General features: G+C 41.5%; 1 protein-coding gene across 1 annotated transcript; it reads left to right on the plus strand.

Moving 5' to 3' along the window:
- The first annotated feature begins 880 nt into the window (after window positions 1-880).
- slc29a4a (solute carrier family 29 member 4a) lies at window positions 881-16,322 on the plus strand. Its single transcript, XM_073494891.1, has 10 exons — window positions 881-1,127; window positions 4,693-4,824; window positions 4,941-5,054; window positions 5,969-6,097; window positions 6,732-6,806; window positions 6,918-7,186; window positions 10,020-10,140; window positions 10,328-10,515; window positions 13,942-14,182; window positions 15,866-16,322. Exons 1-10 carry the CDS (start codon window positions 893-895, stop codon window positions 16,009-16,011), a joined length of 1,650 nt encoding a protein of 549 aa, XP_073350992.1. The 5' UTR covers window positions 881-892; the 3' UTR covers window positions 16,012-16,322.
- Window positions 16,323-17,685: the final 1,363 nt, after the last annotated feature.

Consider the following 17,685-nt stretch of genomic DNA (forward strand, 5'->3'; position numbering starts at 1 on the left):
TTTAATTTCAGCTGCATAATGATAAATGTAATCATTATTACACACTGTTGGTTTTTATTGGTTACCTTCGCTTTGAATTTCCCAGAATTAAACAGCTTTATGTCAGCTGATTTATTTAAAACGACTTTATTGTTCAGCGTTCTTGCTCATTACCCTTTATACTACAAGTCTTACTCAAACAGATTACTTATCTCAATACTGTTATGTATGCTACAGGGCTGCAAATAACAATTACAGTCATTATCAATGAATATGATGATTGTTTGTTGGTTTAGTTTAGGAAGTGTAAAATATTCAATATGCAAAGTTATAAAACATAAACAAACAGAACGTTCTCACACAGGAGAAGCTCCAACCAGTAAATATGTTGGTTATTTCATCATCAGCACTGCAGTTGAATGATATTGTATCAGCTTGCTAACACATTTCCTCCTCTCTTCTACATTGCTCAGTGATATATGTTGTATATTGCAGGGCCTGTTTATTGAATGCAGAGCTGCATTCTCGCTCACCTTGTCTGTCACCCAGTCATGCATCCTTTGTCACTCTCCTCTTCTCATTTAATATGCCTCTCACACACACACACACAAACACTCACACAGCCAGCTACATTTCTTTGAGGTGTCTAACCTTGACTCTCATCACTTTTACCATGACTCTGACAGATTGTTTCTTTTTTTATTCTCCCTCTGTCTTTTACATTTTGATTCTGTTTCTGCGTCTGTTTCCCCCGCAGATCCTCCATCATCTGAAGGTCTCCTGCCTCTCTCCCACTGTGTGTCACCGTGATTGTTTTTAAAATGCACGCTCACAACATTGTGTAGCTCGCGGTGTCTAGTGAAGTGTGTAGCTTGTGTGTGTGTGTATTTGTGCGCATACTTCAGTCGCAAAGATGGGCTCAGTGGGAGCGGAGCGCCGCAGGCCCACGCCGGTCCAGACGCCCGAGGAGAGGGATGTGTGGAGGGATGGAGGAAGAGCTGGATGGAGGGATGGAGGGAGGGAGGGCTGGAGAGAGGGAAGAGAGAGTGGCGTGGTGCAGAGCTACAGCTTCGACTCGTACCAGCTGGAGGAGGAGGAGATCAGTAAAGACGCCCCGGAGCGAGGAGTGCTGGCTCTGTCCGAGCCCGGTGAGGGAGTTTCTATTCTGACTATATCTATTCACACTATGTGTGTGTGTCTGTGTGTGTGTGTACTGGTTTTATAAATAGACAGACACACACAAGGAAAGAAGGATAGAGGTATCAACAACAACAATTTATCAAGGTGAAAAACAAATCCCACACAGATATCCTTCTTCTACTCAACACCAGGAAAAACAAAGTATGTTTAGATAGATAGATAGATAGATAGATAGATAGATAGATAGATAGAACATTTTTGCTGTGAAATCAGTGTATATATACAGTCTATTCTTGGTGTTTGTTTTGACGTGTGTTTTTTAGGTGAGAACTATCATTACAAAATGAAATTCATTTTTCTCCAGTGACCTTGTTGTCTACAGTATTGTTCCTGTGTCTGTCTGTGCTATCGTGTGTGCAATATCTGTGGGCAGGCACCAAAATAGCTCCTAATATCACTTCAGGTTGTTTTCCAGGTGTTGAGGTTGAGGCTGAGGTTGTTAGCCGCTGCTTATAGTCGCATGTGCGATTTAACCACAACAACAACTGAACCCATGACAAAGAAACAGCAAATGCTAGCTAGCCCCCCTCCTTCAGGCGATATAATTCATGCTTTAGGCTGATGACTCAGCATGAAAAGTCATGTCTTAACTCGTCTTAACAGTGCAGAGTGCTAGCACCTGCCCCTGCAGTTCCTCACAGCTCTGTGGAGGATTTTAGCTACGTTCAGCTCATTGTTTTGGTTTTCCTGGGCTGCAACTCTATTGCATTACTGAAAAACCCCTACCAATACATTGCACTCTACCCTTGCAGCACCAAACAGCTGACAGTCAAAGTTAGTGACTGGCCTAGTTGGTGAACACAAAGGTACATTTAGCAGCTTAAGAGTCAGATATATCCTTTAGGAGTGGTTAGTGGGCTGATATTGGCCTATCACAGATATATCACTATCGGCGTGTGTATTGTCCAAACTTACAATGTGTAAACTAGTGGGAACCAGCGCTAACATTAGCATGCTAAGAGAACCGGCTTCATTTTTCAGGTGGAAGTTAGTTAGCCTAGTTTGCTAGCTCTGCCTTTCTGAGTGTGAGTGTTGTAAAGGGACAGACAGCTGATGAACGTACGACGTGATACAAAAACAAAGCCGTGGGTGCTTTTGTTGAAAAGGTAGTAGTAGAGAGCGCTCTCCTAGCAACACCCGTGCTTAAATGTCAATCAGGAAACACCCACCCGGAGGTTTGAAGCCATTATTTCCATAATTACGCCCATAAACGGTTTTATCTTCTTTTGAAAAGGCGGAAAATTACAGACAATAACTGCAGTAGCGTTAATGTTTATGTGTTCCTACTGTGAAGTGAGGAGAATTCAAATTTCAGTTCTACTTTCAAAACATCCCAGGAAAAACAATCAGAGAACAAGTCACACGTTTTTATAAGAAACATAAGTCAGGCTGAATTGTATTAAGGACGTGTTTTCATTGTTTTTGTAGACAGTGTTGGGGGCTGAGAGATCAAAACACAGACAGAATGAGGGAAGTGTATGTAAAAACAGGATGCGAGCCTTGTTAACAGCAAATTGCTGTGTTGCCTGGATACTCAGGTTGCACAAAGGGCATGTTAATCAGATCACAAGTGGCCAAGGATGCACAGCGAGGGTCCTCCGTCTGCTGCTCCGTCTCTCCTTCTCCTGTACACCATCAGTCTTCATATCTCAGTGTACAGACAACAATATAGCGTTCTCTACAGAGACTGAACGGAAGTGAAGAGGCAGACTCAAAGACTGAATTAATCCTAGACTGTCTTTATAGTCCTGCATGTATGTATACACAACAATCTGTGTGTATCCCAGGAACAGTATGAGGGGGTCAGAAAAGGGAGACGGTGGTGTCATTTTTATTTTACTGAAGGATGAGTAGTCTGACTATTTTGGGAGACAAGGATATTTGATTTCAGCGTTCTCTTGCTTTATAGTTAGTAGTTACACAAACATCAAAAAGACACCTTACATCACCGCCATTCAGCCTTCAAAACAATTTGAAACGGAACTCACGATGCTATTAAAGATACACATTCAGCCAGATTTTGCATCAGGTTTGTGAAAGAATAAGCCTGACACTGGAGAAATCTGAATATGGTCAAAAATGATTCATTAACTTGCTGTTTTTTAATGCTGTTACTCATCTTTGCAGGGTAAATACTGTGATATCAGAGAGTAACATGAAAAAGTTGCTAATCCTACCATCCTCTACAAGCTCTGTATCTTTAAAAAAGGATTTGTCCATCAAGTTGTTATCTATATGACCTTTAAAGACAAAGTGTGTAACATTTCCACATTAAAATGTGTTTGATAATTGCCTGAGTCACGTCAGATAGATTTTCATCTATAATGGTGGTTTGTTTGAGACAGCAACTCCCATGATCCTACACTACTTCACCAAACTACGTCTTTCATTTTGATTGAGAGACTCCTAAAGGCAGAAATTACATGTTGTATGTTTAGGGGAAGGGTTTTAAACAAAACATGAATAAACCTGTGGAGGATCTTGCTTTCCTCCTTCCTCACACATCCCGATCATTTTTGTACAATCCTCTAACATGAACGTCAGAAAGTCAAAATCAATCATAAAACACCTCCATGCTGTCGGTTTTTGCCGTCTCTGCACTGAAATGTCTGTCACACATTGTGGGCGGTGCTGCGTCTTCATTGGATTTTCAGTTAATGAGGTTTGAGTTTCTGCAGGCGGTGATCTTTCCTTCAGTCTTTGCAGCCATGGTGATGCTCGCCGCTCATGCTAACTCCACAGTTTGCTTTTTTCTGAGCAATCCTTCTGCTGAAAGCCGGAACTGCTTCACTTCCTTTACTTAACCCAGAAAAAAACAAAGCCACCAGAACAGCAGAAAAGGGAAAGCTTCCAGGAGCTGTGTCGTGTATGCATCGCCACTGTGTATATGGTTATAAAAATCAGGTTTTATTTATGAGAAAATTATATGTAATTGCAGACAAGCTAAGTGCAGATTATAAATCCCTTGGCAGACAAATAGGAAAACGATTTACCAGCCCCGGTTACCATAATAATAAATTACATAAAACATCAACAAGTGAAATAAACAGTCACAGATTCATGTTTTTTCCTCCCTGTTCGTCGTCAGTAAAATATGAATGCTCAGAAATGGTTTGGAGCCGTTAATAGTCGGCTCACTGGATTAGAAAAGGATTATGAGCAGTTATATAAAGAAGCTGCACATCACCCTTTAACCATTTAACTGAATCAGCTGCAGAACACAGAAGTCCAGCTTTCAGCTGAAACCAGTCGGGCAGCTAGTCCACCATCAGCACTGTCTCTGATCAATTTAACCACCAACACACCAGGAACAAGGTCCTGTGCTGCATTAGCTGCTCCATCAGTGGAGCCGAGGCGTCACTGCTGCCGCTACAGCTCCATTCATCCTGATTAGCTTTAATGAAGATCGAATGAGTCTGCTTCAGACCTAATTCAGATGTTTTGAAGTCAATTTTTACATCCCCACCGGTGTTTAAAATTCTCTAACCCTTCTCTCCCTCTCTTCCCGCTCAGACTTTGAGGAGCCGATTCCTGACGACCGTTACCATGGCATCTACTTTGCAATGCTATTGGCTGGAGTGGGCTTCCTGCTTCCCTACAACAGTTTCATCACGGATGTGGACTACCTGCACCACAAGTTTAAAGGTATGAATATGGATGAGTAAAGCCGTGCATGTGCTTAGAGAGAGGACATGAATTTCACAGACACATAAATACCAAGCTGCCATGAGTCATTGCTCTTGTGTGTGTGTGTGTTTCAGGGACGTCCATCGTGTTCGACATGAGTCTGACGTACATCCTGGTGGCTCTGTTAGCCGTCATCCTCAACAACGTGCTGGTGGAGAGACTAAGCATGCACACCAGAATCACTGTGGGTAAGTCAGGCAGGAAACAGCTCACAGAGGGAGCTCTAATTGTGAAAAATTTCTCATTATGGCAACTTGTGCTGTTGCTCATTTAATAATGGCCCTTTGGGGAACCTCAAGGCTGAAAAGACAGTATAAAGAGAAAGAGAAAAACACACTCTGCCATAATTCTCCTGTGTTTTTTTATTCGTAAAATGTTTCAAACAAACTTTGCCAAAGACTGAATTCACAAGGGGCCGTCTTTCCAGAGTGTGGGTATTTTTCCTTTCCTTCTCTTTTTCTTTTAACTTTTTCAAATCTTGTGTCATCTCCAGTTTTGTTTTCAGCCCTCTAAACATATTGAAAGGTAACTCACTATTCTATTTAAGATACACATTCAGCCAGATTTTGCATCAGGTTTGTGAAAGAGTAAGCCTGACACTGGAGAAATCTGAATATGGCCAAAAATTATTCATTAACTAGCTGTTTTTTTAAGCTGCTACTCATCTCCGCTGTGTAAATAATTCTCAGTAAGACACTGTGATATCAGAGAGCAACATGAAAATATTCAAGTTGCTCATCCTACCCAGCGTGAAAAATATTTTTGAGCAAAAAATGAAAAAAATCCTCTTTAAAAATGTATGTTCCCCGAGGAGGAGTTTGATATCTCTACACATATACGGCATGTAAGAGCAAGGTTCCACTATCATACCCTCTGCAGCTTAAAATAGCTCCTCTTGAATCCTTGAGGAAATGTCTTTTGAAGTTTGGTGTCTGCTCGAGAGCTGGAGGAGTTAATAAACTCGGGATCGGACTCCAGATGAAAGCCATACTTTCCGCACGTCTGGCCTGTCAAAAATATGGTCAGTCATGCAGTCAGAACGTGACCTGATTTAGTGGATTGTCCTCACTGTCTGTCTGTCTGTCCATCTCTTTCTCTGCAGGTTACATCTTGGCTCTCGGGCCGCTGGTCTTTGTCAGTGTGTTTGATGTGTGGCTGGCCAAGTTCACCACCAGGCAGGCATACATCGTTAACCTTGTGTCCGTGGGAGTGGTGGCCTTCGGATGTACAGGTACTACTAATAACAATGCTACCCGCCCGGCACCAAACAGCTGACAGAAAAAGTTAGTATCTAGCTGGTGAACATGATAATAAAGAGTCGGATAGTTCCCTCAGGAGTAGAGCCCGACTGATGGTCGATATTATCAGCTGATATCATCACAGATGAATCAGTATTGGCGTATATGTTGTCCAATATGGGTCGTTATGAACAATTTCTGGAGATTATAATGCAGAAAAAGATGCTTGGGGTGTCATTGCACTACAATGCAGTTTTTGACACTCTGTCCACCTCTTGTATAAATACAGTGTAATATAAAATGTCGGTGCTTTTGTTGTTCCAATGAAATATCACTCATAGCTGTCAAATGAACAAGCAACAGTGACAGGACAAGCACAGTTGAGGCTTCAGCCCTCAGCTGCTGCTAAAGTCTTGCGTACACTGAGCCAGGCCCCTTGTTGTTACTGAGTGTGAACACAGCCTGTCAGCCAGCAGCAGTAGAGCAGTTTAATTAGCTCAGGTCCAGAGGTCAGTCAGCTCCGCTTGAGCGGCGTGTGGAGGTTCAGGAAGCTGTGCTTCTAAATAAATGGTGTTGTTACAATGTTGACTGTTGGGCAGTGATAACCACTTCCTCTTCCCTCCCCAGTGCAGCAGTCCAGTTTCTATGGTTACATGGGGATGCTGCCCAAGAGGTACACACAGGGGGTGATGACTGGAGAGAGTAAGTACGCACACACACATCCCTGCTTTCGTTCTCTTCCCCTTGCATTTCTCACTTTTACATTTTCTCCTCATTTCATCTGTCTTAATCTCCTCTTTTATTCTCACCCAGGTACAGCAGGGGTCATCATCTCCCTGTCTCGCATCTTCACCAAGCTGCTGATCAACGACGAGAGGAGGAACACGCTCATCTTCTTCCTCGTCTCCATCAGCATGGAGATGCTCTGCTTCCTGCTTCACTTGCTGGTGCGCCGCTCCCGATTTGTCCGCTACTACACCAGCCACACCCCGGGAAAAGGTCCGGGCAAGTGTCATGACCCGCGTGACAACGGGGCCGGATACCGTGTTCACCATGATGTCACCGCAGAGGAAGTAAGATTTGTAAGTTTGTGGACAGGTTCTTGACTACAGTCAGTTTACTGAATATTTATTTGTAGTCATGTCACTAGTCTGGATCTATAAACTGGTTGGTCAGTTGGTGGGTTCTTCCTCTCCTATGGTCCAGACTGATATATTAAAAAAACTACTGTGGATTGCTCTGAAATTTTGTAGAGACATTTACGATCCTCGGAGGATGAATCCAACTGACTTTATTAATCCCTTCACTTTTCCTCTAGCACCGCCATGAGGGTTACAGTTATGGTTTTTGGTGCAATGTCTTAACATTAATACATACATTCATGTCTCCCTCAGGATGAATTGTAATAATTTTAAAGTCCACCTCGAGTCCAAAATGTGTTTTTCTTCTTATTCCTACTGTCAAATGTTTGAGCATCACTGTGTTAATGATGTCCGTGCAGAGTTTGACACTAGAGGGCTGTTTTTACATTCATTGCTTAAAGTGTACAGTTTCTCTGTGCTCATTGGAAATCAGATTTTAAGATGCGGGCCTACAAGCAGGATTTGTTACATCACAAATAGTTTGGGAGCCAATCCTGGTCCAATATTCAGCAAACACAAGTGAGATGTGGAAACCAGACACTGTGAATGGACTTTACAGTGGTGTAGGAGACATCTTGTGTCCAGCAGCCAAACCTTTGAAATTAGGAATGTTTTTGCGATGCTGTCATCTGCCCCCTTAAGTGGTTGCCAGGTTGTGCATTAGCTAATGCTGCTGCCACTGGCTAGCCAACGTTAACGTTGCTCTTGTTGCTATAGCAATCTAATGTTAACGTTGCTAATGCTAGCTACTACCTAACATTAGGGCAGTAATGTTACAGAATGCTTGGGGCATACGGCAACTTAGCCATTCCTTAGTTTTTTATCACAAACTGGCCACTATCGAGACTCAAGAGAGAATCAATTGTGAATGATTGTGAATTGATAATGTTGGTATTACCAACATTATTAATTCAGAATCATAATAATGTTTTTAAGGAAAGAGATTTATTCTGCACCTTTCTACAAGCTCTGTAGATGTGTTATTTTTAAAAAATAATTTTGTCTTTTTTTAGTTTTTAGCATGCTCACTTGTGTTGATGTTCATTATTAAGCACTCCTGTGTGTAAGTGCAGCCCCAAAGAGCTGCTTGCATGACTCATCGTCCATGTCCAAAAATTCTCTATTTACGTTACAGTGCACTATAATTCACCCCCACCATTTTATTTTAGTGGTCAGCCTCTGAAATCCATCATCCGTCCACCCATTAGCATCCATTTTGCTTCAGCTTACTGTGTATATTTTGCCGTTTTTAAAGTCAGATTGATAGATTGTACACGTGGAGGAGCAGATTCTGTCATTAAAGTCACATGTTTCATTCATTAAACCCTTCATAAATGCTGCATCAACAAACTGTTTCTGAACCAAGACAGTGAGGAAACGTCAGGCCTCTAAACTGCGGTGTCATGCAACTCCATTTCCTTGTTGGTTTCTGTGAGCAGTGTGTGCCCCTCTTTTGTTTTTAGCCCGGGTGTGCACACAAAGATTGAGGGCTGTGTGCGTTTTTAAAATGCAGAATCATTTATTTAAGATGCGCGCTGCCTTTTTGGCTACCACTCAGAAAGAGAAATATTGATGGAGGAAGAGAAAGAGATTTTGGGAGGGGTTAGTAGGGTTGAAGTATGTAGAGGTAGAGAGTTGTTATGCAGGGAGAAAAATGAAGACAGATGGAGTTTCAGAGAGGAAGGGAGAGGTTGAGGCCTCCAGCGAACAGAGAGAAAATGAGAGTCACGACACTGAGAAGAAAAAACGGTTGGGAGAAAACTGTTGAGCCGGTGAAACAGAAGGGGGGAGACAGTGGCAGCCAGGGGGAGGAGGAGTGAGGGATCATCACAAACATTACAGTTAAAACAGAAGGAGAGCAAGAAAGGAAAGGAGAGAAGGCAGAGAGCAGATCAGTCATGGCAATGAGAGAACGAAGTGACAGAAGAGAAGGTGAAGCAGCACTTTGTAGCCTGAAGACATGGAGAAGATCATCAGACCGTGTGTGTGTGTGTGTGTGTGTGTGTGTGTTGTGTGTGTGTTTGTGTTTGTGTTCAGAGCCATGAAAGGATGACACATCACCTCAGGCTCTCATCTTTTCATGTGTGCGTGTTTGTGTTTGAGCGCCGTTACGCAAAAGACAAGCGTGTGTCCCCCGGTGTTTCACAGGGGTGTGTGCGTGTGTGTTGGTGTTTGTGGATCTGAGTCTGGGGGCTGATTCAGGCAGCTCTTTGTTCTGGTTGCCGGGGGAAACCGAGGCAGCACTCTATATTATGAAATAATCAAGAGGAGTAGTGCCTTCTGGCCCGCAAGTCCCTCTAATCAACTAATGGATTGGAGTGTGTGTGTGTGTGTGTGTGTGTGTGTGTGTGTGTGTGTGTGTGTGTGCTTGTGCCTGTGTGATGTGCATATTAAAAAGTGTGTGTTTGGACAGAGACATATGGAGAGGGATGTGTCTATATGTTTGGATAAAGAAGAAATGTTTGTAGGCGTGTTTGTGTGTGTGTGTGTGTGTGTGGGCTTGCTTGCAGTCCGATCTGCAGTCTCATCATTACGTCAACCTGCAGCAACTTACAGCCATCCTCATAAAAAGCTGATGTCATGCAGCCAGGAAGCCATTATGAGTGGAGAGAAAAAACCTTGGAAAAGCTTAAAAAGTACAAACCAGTGCAAAAGAATATAGTTATTTACTGCGTGATGGCTACCTCTAGTGTTTTCTTAATGAACTGTTCATGTCCTTCAAAAAGCCTTGAAATTGTTTTTAAAAAATTGAATATCTCTGTGTCTTCCTCAGGGAAATGGTGGGACAGGACTGCCATCCACAGAGGAAAGCGTCGAGGACATTGCTGGTGGGACATACGTGCGATTCGACGCCCCGAAAGCCAAGATAAGGAAAAGCTGGCCCGGCGTCCGAGGTACTCTCTGTTTTAATCCCGTGTACTCACTGCTCAATTACCCTCTGACTCTCACAGATGGGTCTGAAATTTAAATGCATCCCCTGGTGATTGTAGGGAGGAGGGGGGAGTTCTTAGTGAATTAACCTGATCAAGAGGGAGTTTTAGGTTTTTTAAACATCAACCTGCCTGTGTCTCCTCTAACCAGACATGATCCTGCATCGTTACGTGGTGTCCCGCGTCATCTGGGCCTACATGCTGTCTATAGCAGTGACCTACAGCATCACTCTGTGTCTGTTCCCCGGCCTGGAGTCAGAGATAAAAAACCCCACCTTAGGCGAATGGCTCCCCATCCTCATCATGGCCACTTTCAACATGTCGGACTTTGTTGGCAAGGTGAGATGAAAGTGCTGAAGTTATGTTAAAAACATTTATGTATTGTGTTGTGGAGATGTGTGCTGAAGTTAGCATGCTAACCAGCTAGCCATCCTGTCAAATAATACCACTTTGTACCTTAAGAGGCCAGTTTCAGCTCGGAGATACACGCCAGTCATAGTCCTTACGTTTCACAAGCTTAGCTTAGCTTAGCTTAGCTTCACTTTTAGTGCAAGAAATAAACTCAAGAAATTAAATACTCATCTATGTTCCTTAATAAACAGAAGAATACAACCGTACACCTTCTGAATTCAAGTTTCGAGCTTAATTGTCTCATTAACAAAACCTGCAACCTGAATTTTTCCAGTTGCATAACAAAAGTTCAGGTGCTTTCACCACTAAAAGAAAGTGTATGATTTTATAGACAAATGTTACCGTTATGGTAACTAATGATGGCTGCTTTAAAGTCCCTGCACGCCCATGGTGAACACACAGATCTGTGTGGGCGTGTACAGACTGTGTTTGATTGACATGTCCTTGACTGTCTTTGTTGGACCAACACATGGAGTCCCGTGACTTCATGTCATTTCCAGCCCTCCTCCACTGGACTTCAGCCTGATTTAATTTAATCAGCCATAATAAATGAAAGTCTCAAATCTAAAGATGAATACAAGATGCAGGTGTCTTTCAGTATTATGTAGCATTTACAAAATCACACCCTTAGAAACCTTTTTGACCTTCATGTGTTCTGTAAATGTTATAAAACATGGTCTCAGATGGAGGTCTTACCTTTTATAACAATGATTGTATGGCTTTGGATTAATTCTGTTTCATTCTAAGAATAGAATGAAACGGAACTGATAAAGACAATCCTGTGCTGGGTTTCCAGTTTGGTTTCAAAGACAAAGTTAAAGCAGCTATCATCAATATTTCTATTTCAACAATGGATCAGACTCGTATATGAGAAGTGTCAGCTTCCGTTGGCTTTCTAGTGAGTTGTAGCTCATTGTTTAAACCACAATTTTACAGTCTTGATTCATTCCCATGGCTCTTATAGTATCTTTGTCCTTGGCTTCAGCAGACAATTATTTGTGAAAAAGCTCTGAAAAGCCTCTCTCACACTACCTGCTCAGCATCAAACAGCAGAGAGACACAGTCAGTGACAAGGTGCCGAACATAGCAAAGCATTTAGCAGCTACTTGGCAAATATTTCCCTCAGGAGCCGCTAGAGACCAAACACATTCGTTCTTTCATTCACTCAAACCTTTATTTAAACTCGAAGCCCTCATTTACAATGATGTCGAGTTACAGACCAAAAACAGACTCAAAAGACGATGAATATTGGACTTTCATTGATCGGTACCCAGACACAGGACTGCTGGATGTGTAAAAAGGCATCTCTTTGCAAACAGTCACCACATCCATTAACAGGGTGATAAAATGTCAGTGTTGTGTTCACAGCTTGTTTCTGCTGCCCCCAAGTGGCAAAACAAAAACAGATTTAAGAATTGCACAATGAGGTCGGAGGTTCCTCAATAACAAAAACTAAAGTTTTACAAGTGAAATAAATGTTATTTTCTTCATTTATATAAATGTATATCTTCTACCAAATAATAGATAATGATTACATTTGTCATCCTGGTTCAATAAAAATGTTACAACGTACAGAATAGATTTGATATGGTGCAAAAACCCAGTAACTTTCCTTGATAGAGACCTGACTCTTTTTCATAAATATTGTTATTATATCAAACTTCCATTTGAAATATTAAGAATGAACCTTTTATTATCTATCTTCACTACAGAGAGCATTGTCTTTATCTTTGATTGATAATCAGTTGTAGCGTAATTTTAGGCGAGTTATCTGTAATTAAAAATAGCTAATTGATTTTTTTTTTAACCTAAAAATTCAGAGCAGTTTGGGTAGTTTTTTTTCATCCCTTCCTCTCACGCTGCATACAACCCCACAAACTCCACCAAGAAGGTAGGGGAAGCTAGTCTGCTACATGAGAGAAAGTCTGTTAATCACTCACTACTGCTTGGACAGCTTAAAGGACCCTTGTTGTAGAAAGTGAGGTTTCCATGTTTTTTATTATAAAGCAGGTCTCGATGCTATATCAGAAAGTGTGCCTTCAAACAAGCCATCAGGACTTCTGTAAGGTTGTGATGTCACAACTATACGGTCACCGCCCTCAGTCATGCCACTAACATGGCCCTGGTTGCAAAAACAGCAGCAGAGCGGATGTGCAAACATGATGGGCGGTGCCTGCTCAGGCCTGTGAGAGCTGACCAATCAGAGCAGGGGAGCCTTAAAGAGACAGGGACTAAAACTGAGCATTCAGTCAGAGGGTGAATAGAGGTGCTGCAGCAGTGGACAGTATGAGAAAACATGTGTTTTTTGTGAGTGCGTTGTAATTACTGAAGACGACTCAGATGAACATTTTAACATTCTGATTGGATTAACTGGATTTTGGAGGTTTGACAGTAAGAGGACAGGGTTTAGAGGTCTTTCTAGTGAATGAATCAAATTGAAATTGTGAAAGTGAGGCAGACATTAATAGGATTTTGAACATTGAGGAGAACATGCACCCAACCCCATCCCCCGTGGAAATCATGTTGTTACATTCAAGTATGAAATACACTTGTAATAATGGGATGTCAACATCCATAATTTTCTACCTCATCTTTTATGTTCTGTCAAAATTAGTAGTAGTAAAAAGTAGTTCTTGGCAATCACAGAAAAAATGGTAATGACCCCATTTCATTTCACACTTACTGAGATCCTGGTATTTTATTGCACGTCAGGCTTGTCAGCACTTAAGAAGCCGAAAAGTGACAAAGTCACACTTTAACACAGCAGCTGACCTTGTGAGATTGTTAAAGGAGTCGCTCCATTTATTAAACCTGAGCGCAGGATGGGGGAAAAAAAGCCTGGTTTATTTTGGGATAATTGCACTTAGCTCAAAGGCTTTATCTGAATATTCAGAAATGAAACCCTTATCTGGTGTCCTGAAGTCATTATTTTGACTTTGAAGGGAAAAAAGTTGGCTGAATGAAAGTTATTCTGATTTTATTCTTTGAATTTTTGTCCTCACGGCAAATTTAGCATTTTGTTGAAACGAGGGGGAAAAAGATAAGAAGAGGAATAAGATAGACAATAGGAAAGAAAAATTAAGGTAGCTTAGAGGTTGAACAATAACAAAGAGCAATGAACAGAGTGGAAATAAATTGTTTCTGTGGCATTTAAACTTATTGTTGCTCTCTGAGGAGTGCCATTAGCAACTAGTAGACCTAAGGAGAATGACTGCAGAACAGGGTCTAACATTAAGAAAAGTGCAAGTTTACATTTCATTTCAACTATTCAACTATAACTTTACGCATTAATGACAAAGCAGAAGAGGATTTAACCCGCAGCATCACTAAAGCACCCCCCTGTTCTTTCCTCAGATCCTGGCAGCTCTGCCGTACGACTGGTCTGGAGGCCGCCTGCTCTTCTTCTCCTGCCTGAGGGTGGTCTTCATCCCCCTGTTCGTCATGTGCGTGTACCCGGCCAGCGCTCCCACCCTGTCACACCCCGCCTGGCCCTGTCTCTTCTCCCTCCTCATGGGAGTCACCAACGGCTACTTTGGGTCGGTGCCGATGATCCAAGCTGCTGGCAAAGTGCCGCCTGAACAGAGGGAGCTGGCAGGTGAGACCTATTCACCATGAGGGAAAAATAATTGTAGCTTAAGGAAGCATTGAAAGGATTTTGATTTCTTTGTCATCTTTTAGTTTACGTTCAGACTGAAACAAGTCAGAAAATAACACATCAAACTATAAGTGGATTAGCTGATTGACAGAAAATTGTTGAAGTAATTGTTCTAGTCATTTAGCGAGCAACAACCGAAAGCTTTCACTGCTTCCACCTTCTCAAATTGGAAGATGTATAGCACTCTTGGTTTGTCAAATGAAGCAGTCTAAAGACGTTGTTTTGGGCAAATATATTTTATGGCCATTTTCATTATTTTCTGACATTTTACAAACAAAAATTTCATATTTGTTTTGTTTTTAATTCTTTATGTTGCAACTTTCTTTAGGTTTTTGATTTTATGTTGCAACAATGCTGCGTTTATGGCCTGGTTAGAACAATAACCACTTTAATAAAAAAGAATGTTATGGCTTACATGCTTCTGTCCCCACAAACACGGCTGGAAATTGGCCCGATTTCTCATTAAAATGATCCAAATATCCCAAAATATGCAAATGTTGAAACACTATATCAAACAGTGGTCTCTGGCTTGGCTCATATAGGTTAGATGTAATGTGAATATGATATGACACAGATCGTAGAATTGTTAATATGATACGTTTGACATGTAGAAAATTGAAAGTATCCGTGGTTTGTGGAAACATAAAATGCCAATTCTGGTGACTGGGCTGGTTTACCTGTTTCTATTCTTTATGTTAAGTTAAAGGTTAACTCCACCAATTTTACACATTAAAGTGTATTTACAGTTCTTAGGGAGTACTATAGCAAGTAGCTCCAAATGCTGCTGCATGTAATCTGATAAATTGCTCAGAGGCTGAATTGCATTGTGGGTAATGTAGGCGGCAGGTTTTGGAAAGCAGTTAACTGGTCTAGCACTCACAAAACAAAACAAACAAAAACAGTTTAAAAACACATGATCAAAATCGATACAGAAGCTCCTTGTTTATTCCAACCGTTCCTCTTCCTTTTTAAAACCTGGTGCCTACATTACCCACAATGCAACTTAGCCACTCAGTGACATCACTGGAGGCAATTGATCAAACATGCAGCTTCCCCTGGAGCCGCAAGAGGCTTTGTACTACCTTTTTCACATATGCAGAAGCACTCCTCAAGACCTGTTAACACACTTTAATCTGTCAAATTGGTGGAGTTACCCTTTAAGCTAGCAAAAGTAAGTTAACTGGCTGCTGGCAGTAGCCTCATGATTACTGTGCAACATGAGAGTGATATCATTTAGCAAAATGTTTAAAAACAAACTGCAAAACATACCAACGGTAGAGACTTGTAGTTTGTGTTTACTGCTAATTAGCAAATATTAGCATGCTAACACGCTTGACTAAAAATGCATGGTAAACAGTATAACTTCAATCAGGTACAACGTGTTAGCATTGTCATTCTGAGCATGTTAGAACGCTGACATTAGCATTTAGCGTAAAAGCACTGCTGCAGCTAATTACAGTCTGACAGAGCTGCTAACGTGGCTGCTTAGTCTTGTTACTGTCTCACCCTTTCTGTCCCAGGGGTGTCTTTTGTTTAACACCATTCACTTTGAATAAGATAGCTCTTTATTCTCTGTCTGTATCAGCTCCACAGTCACTGTCTGCTCTCTGTGTCTCTCTCCAGGGAACACCATGACAGTCTCCTATATGACAGGCTTGATGGTGGGCTCGGCGGTGGCGTACGCAGCTTACAGCTTCACCGCTCCGGGATCAGGAACACGCTTCTCCACACTCAACATGCACATACCCGCAAACGGTACTGGGTATTGAATGTCCACATACAATAAAACACACACATAGATGTAAACACACACACACACACACACACACACCTGCAGCCATTTACACACATGAGAGCCTGGTCAGGAGGGGCAGCGCAGACTGATGGACTCAAGTCCAGCTGCAGAGGACAAGAAGACATCTGTAAAAAGTGTTAAAAGGTTCATGTTTATGTTCGGAGAGACTGATTCATGCTCTGATTTGGCACATTGGATATAGAAGAGAAAGAAATTGGACTTAGTAGTGGAGAAAACGATGTTAGACAGTAAAAAGCGTAGCAGACTTCTCCACTCTCACTCTCCAGCCAGGCGGTCCGGTGACCTTCAAATGTCTCGGCTCTGATGTGATGAACTTTTCCCTGGAGCTGAAGAACGGAAGCTCAGCGGGCCCTTTGGGTGTCTCACAGTGAAATTATCGTCTGCATGCGTGTGCGAACAGATGGGCTGACATTTGTACAGTGTAAAGTCAAGTGATGTTTTGCTGCAGGGGAGGAAGAGGACCTTGTGTCACAGGTCACACACAGTATGTTACATTTCATGATTTCTCAGAACTGTTGATACTCAGAAAAGAGAGATGAGTAGATCAGTGTGGAGTTTTCTAGATCAGCTGTTTCCTCATTATCATTGCCTCCGCTGAAAATATGATCAGGATTTTTGGACAGTGAGTTACAGACATGGTGATTTGATTCAGGTAATGTTATTGAAATCTGCACCAAAAGCAACTTAAAGGGAACCCCATTTAATTTACAGTAGAACAGAAGTTAGCACACGTTCAGCTCCTGTAATGTGACATATTTATGGGTGTAATGGAATACGTGGACTTTGAACTGAGCCCCAAACACCTCTGACCCATCACATTACTACGCTAGCTGCTATGACCCACAAGCCAATGTTAGCTAGTCACCCAAAATAACATTTGAATGGATACATTGATGTATATGGCTGAAATGTTTTATAGGACAAGAAAAGAGAGGGAAATTGATATAAATTGATTTTTGACATTATTTAACATATCAGAAGTGAGCAGCACTGCCAGCAGCCAGTTAGCTTAATTTTGCTATCTTAAAGGGTAACTCCCCCAATTTTACACATTAAAGTGTGTTTACAGGTCTATGGGAGGACTCCTGCATATGTGAAAAAAGTAGTATAAAGCCTTTTGTGGCTCCAGAGGAAGCTGAATGTAATCCGTTAATTGCCTCCAGTGATGTCACTCAGTGGAGAAGTTGCATTGTGGGTAATGTAGTCTAAAACACTGTTGGATTCATTATAAACAGTTTAAAAACAAATGGTCAATCTATACAGCAGATCCAGAGATATCACCTTTTTTATGTCAATCAATTTACTTGCTTTTCAAAACACCCACAATGCAACTTAGTCACTGAGTGACATCACTGTTTTACATACAGTTTTTCATTAATAACACATGCATCATACAAGATACTGTCAAAATAACTTTTTAAAACTAAAATCTTTCCAGTCCATCTTCAGCTAATGTGAATTGGCAAAGCTCCAGTCTTATATACATACTTATTTCAAATTATGAAGAGCATCATGAGCCTCATGTGGTATATCTGAAAGTTAATGTCAAACCGCTATGGAGTTATTATGATTCTCTGCATTAGCAGCTGCTTTGTTGTTTTTATTTTCAGTAATGCTAAAAGAAGAT

The sequence above is a fragment of the Pagrus major genome, chromosome 23 (genome assembly GCF_040436345.1).
Source record: "Pagrus major chromosome 23, Pma_NU_1.0".
NCBI lineage: Eukaryota > Metazoa > Chordata > Actinopteri > Spariformes > Sparidae > Pagrus > Pagrus major.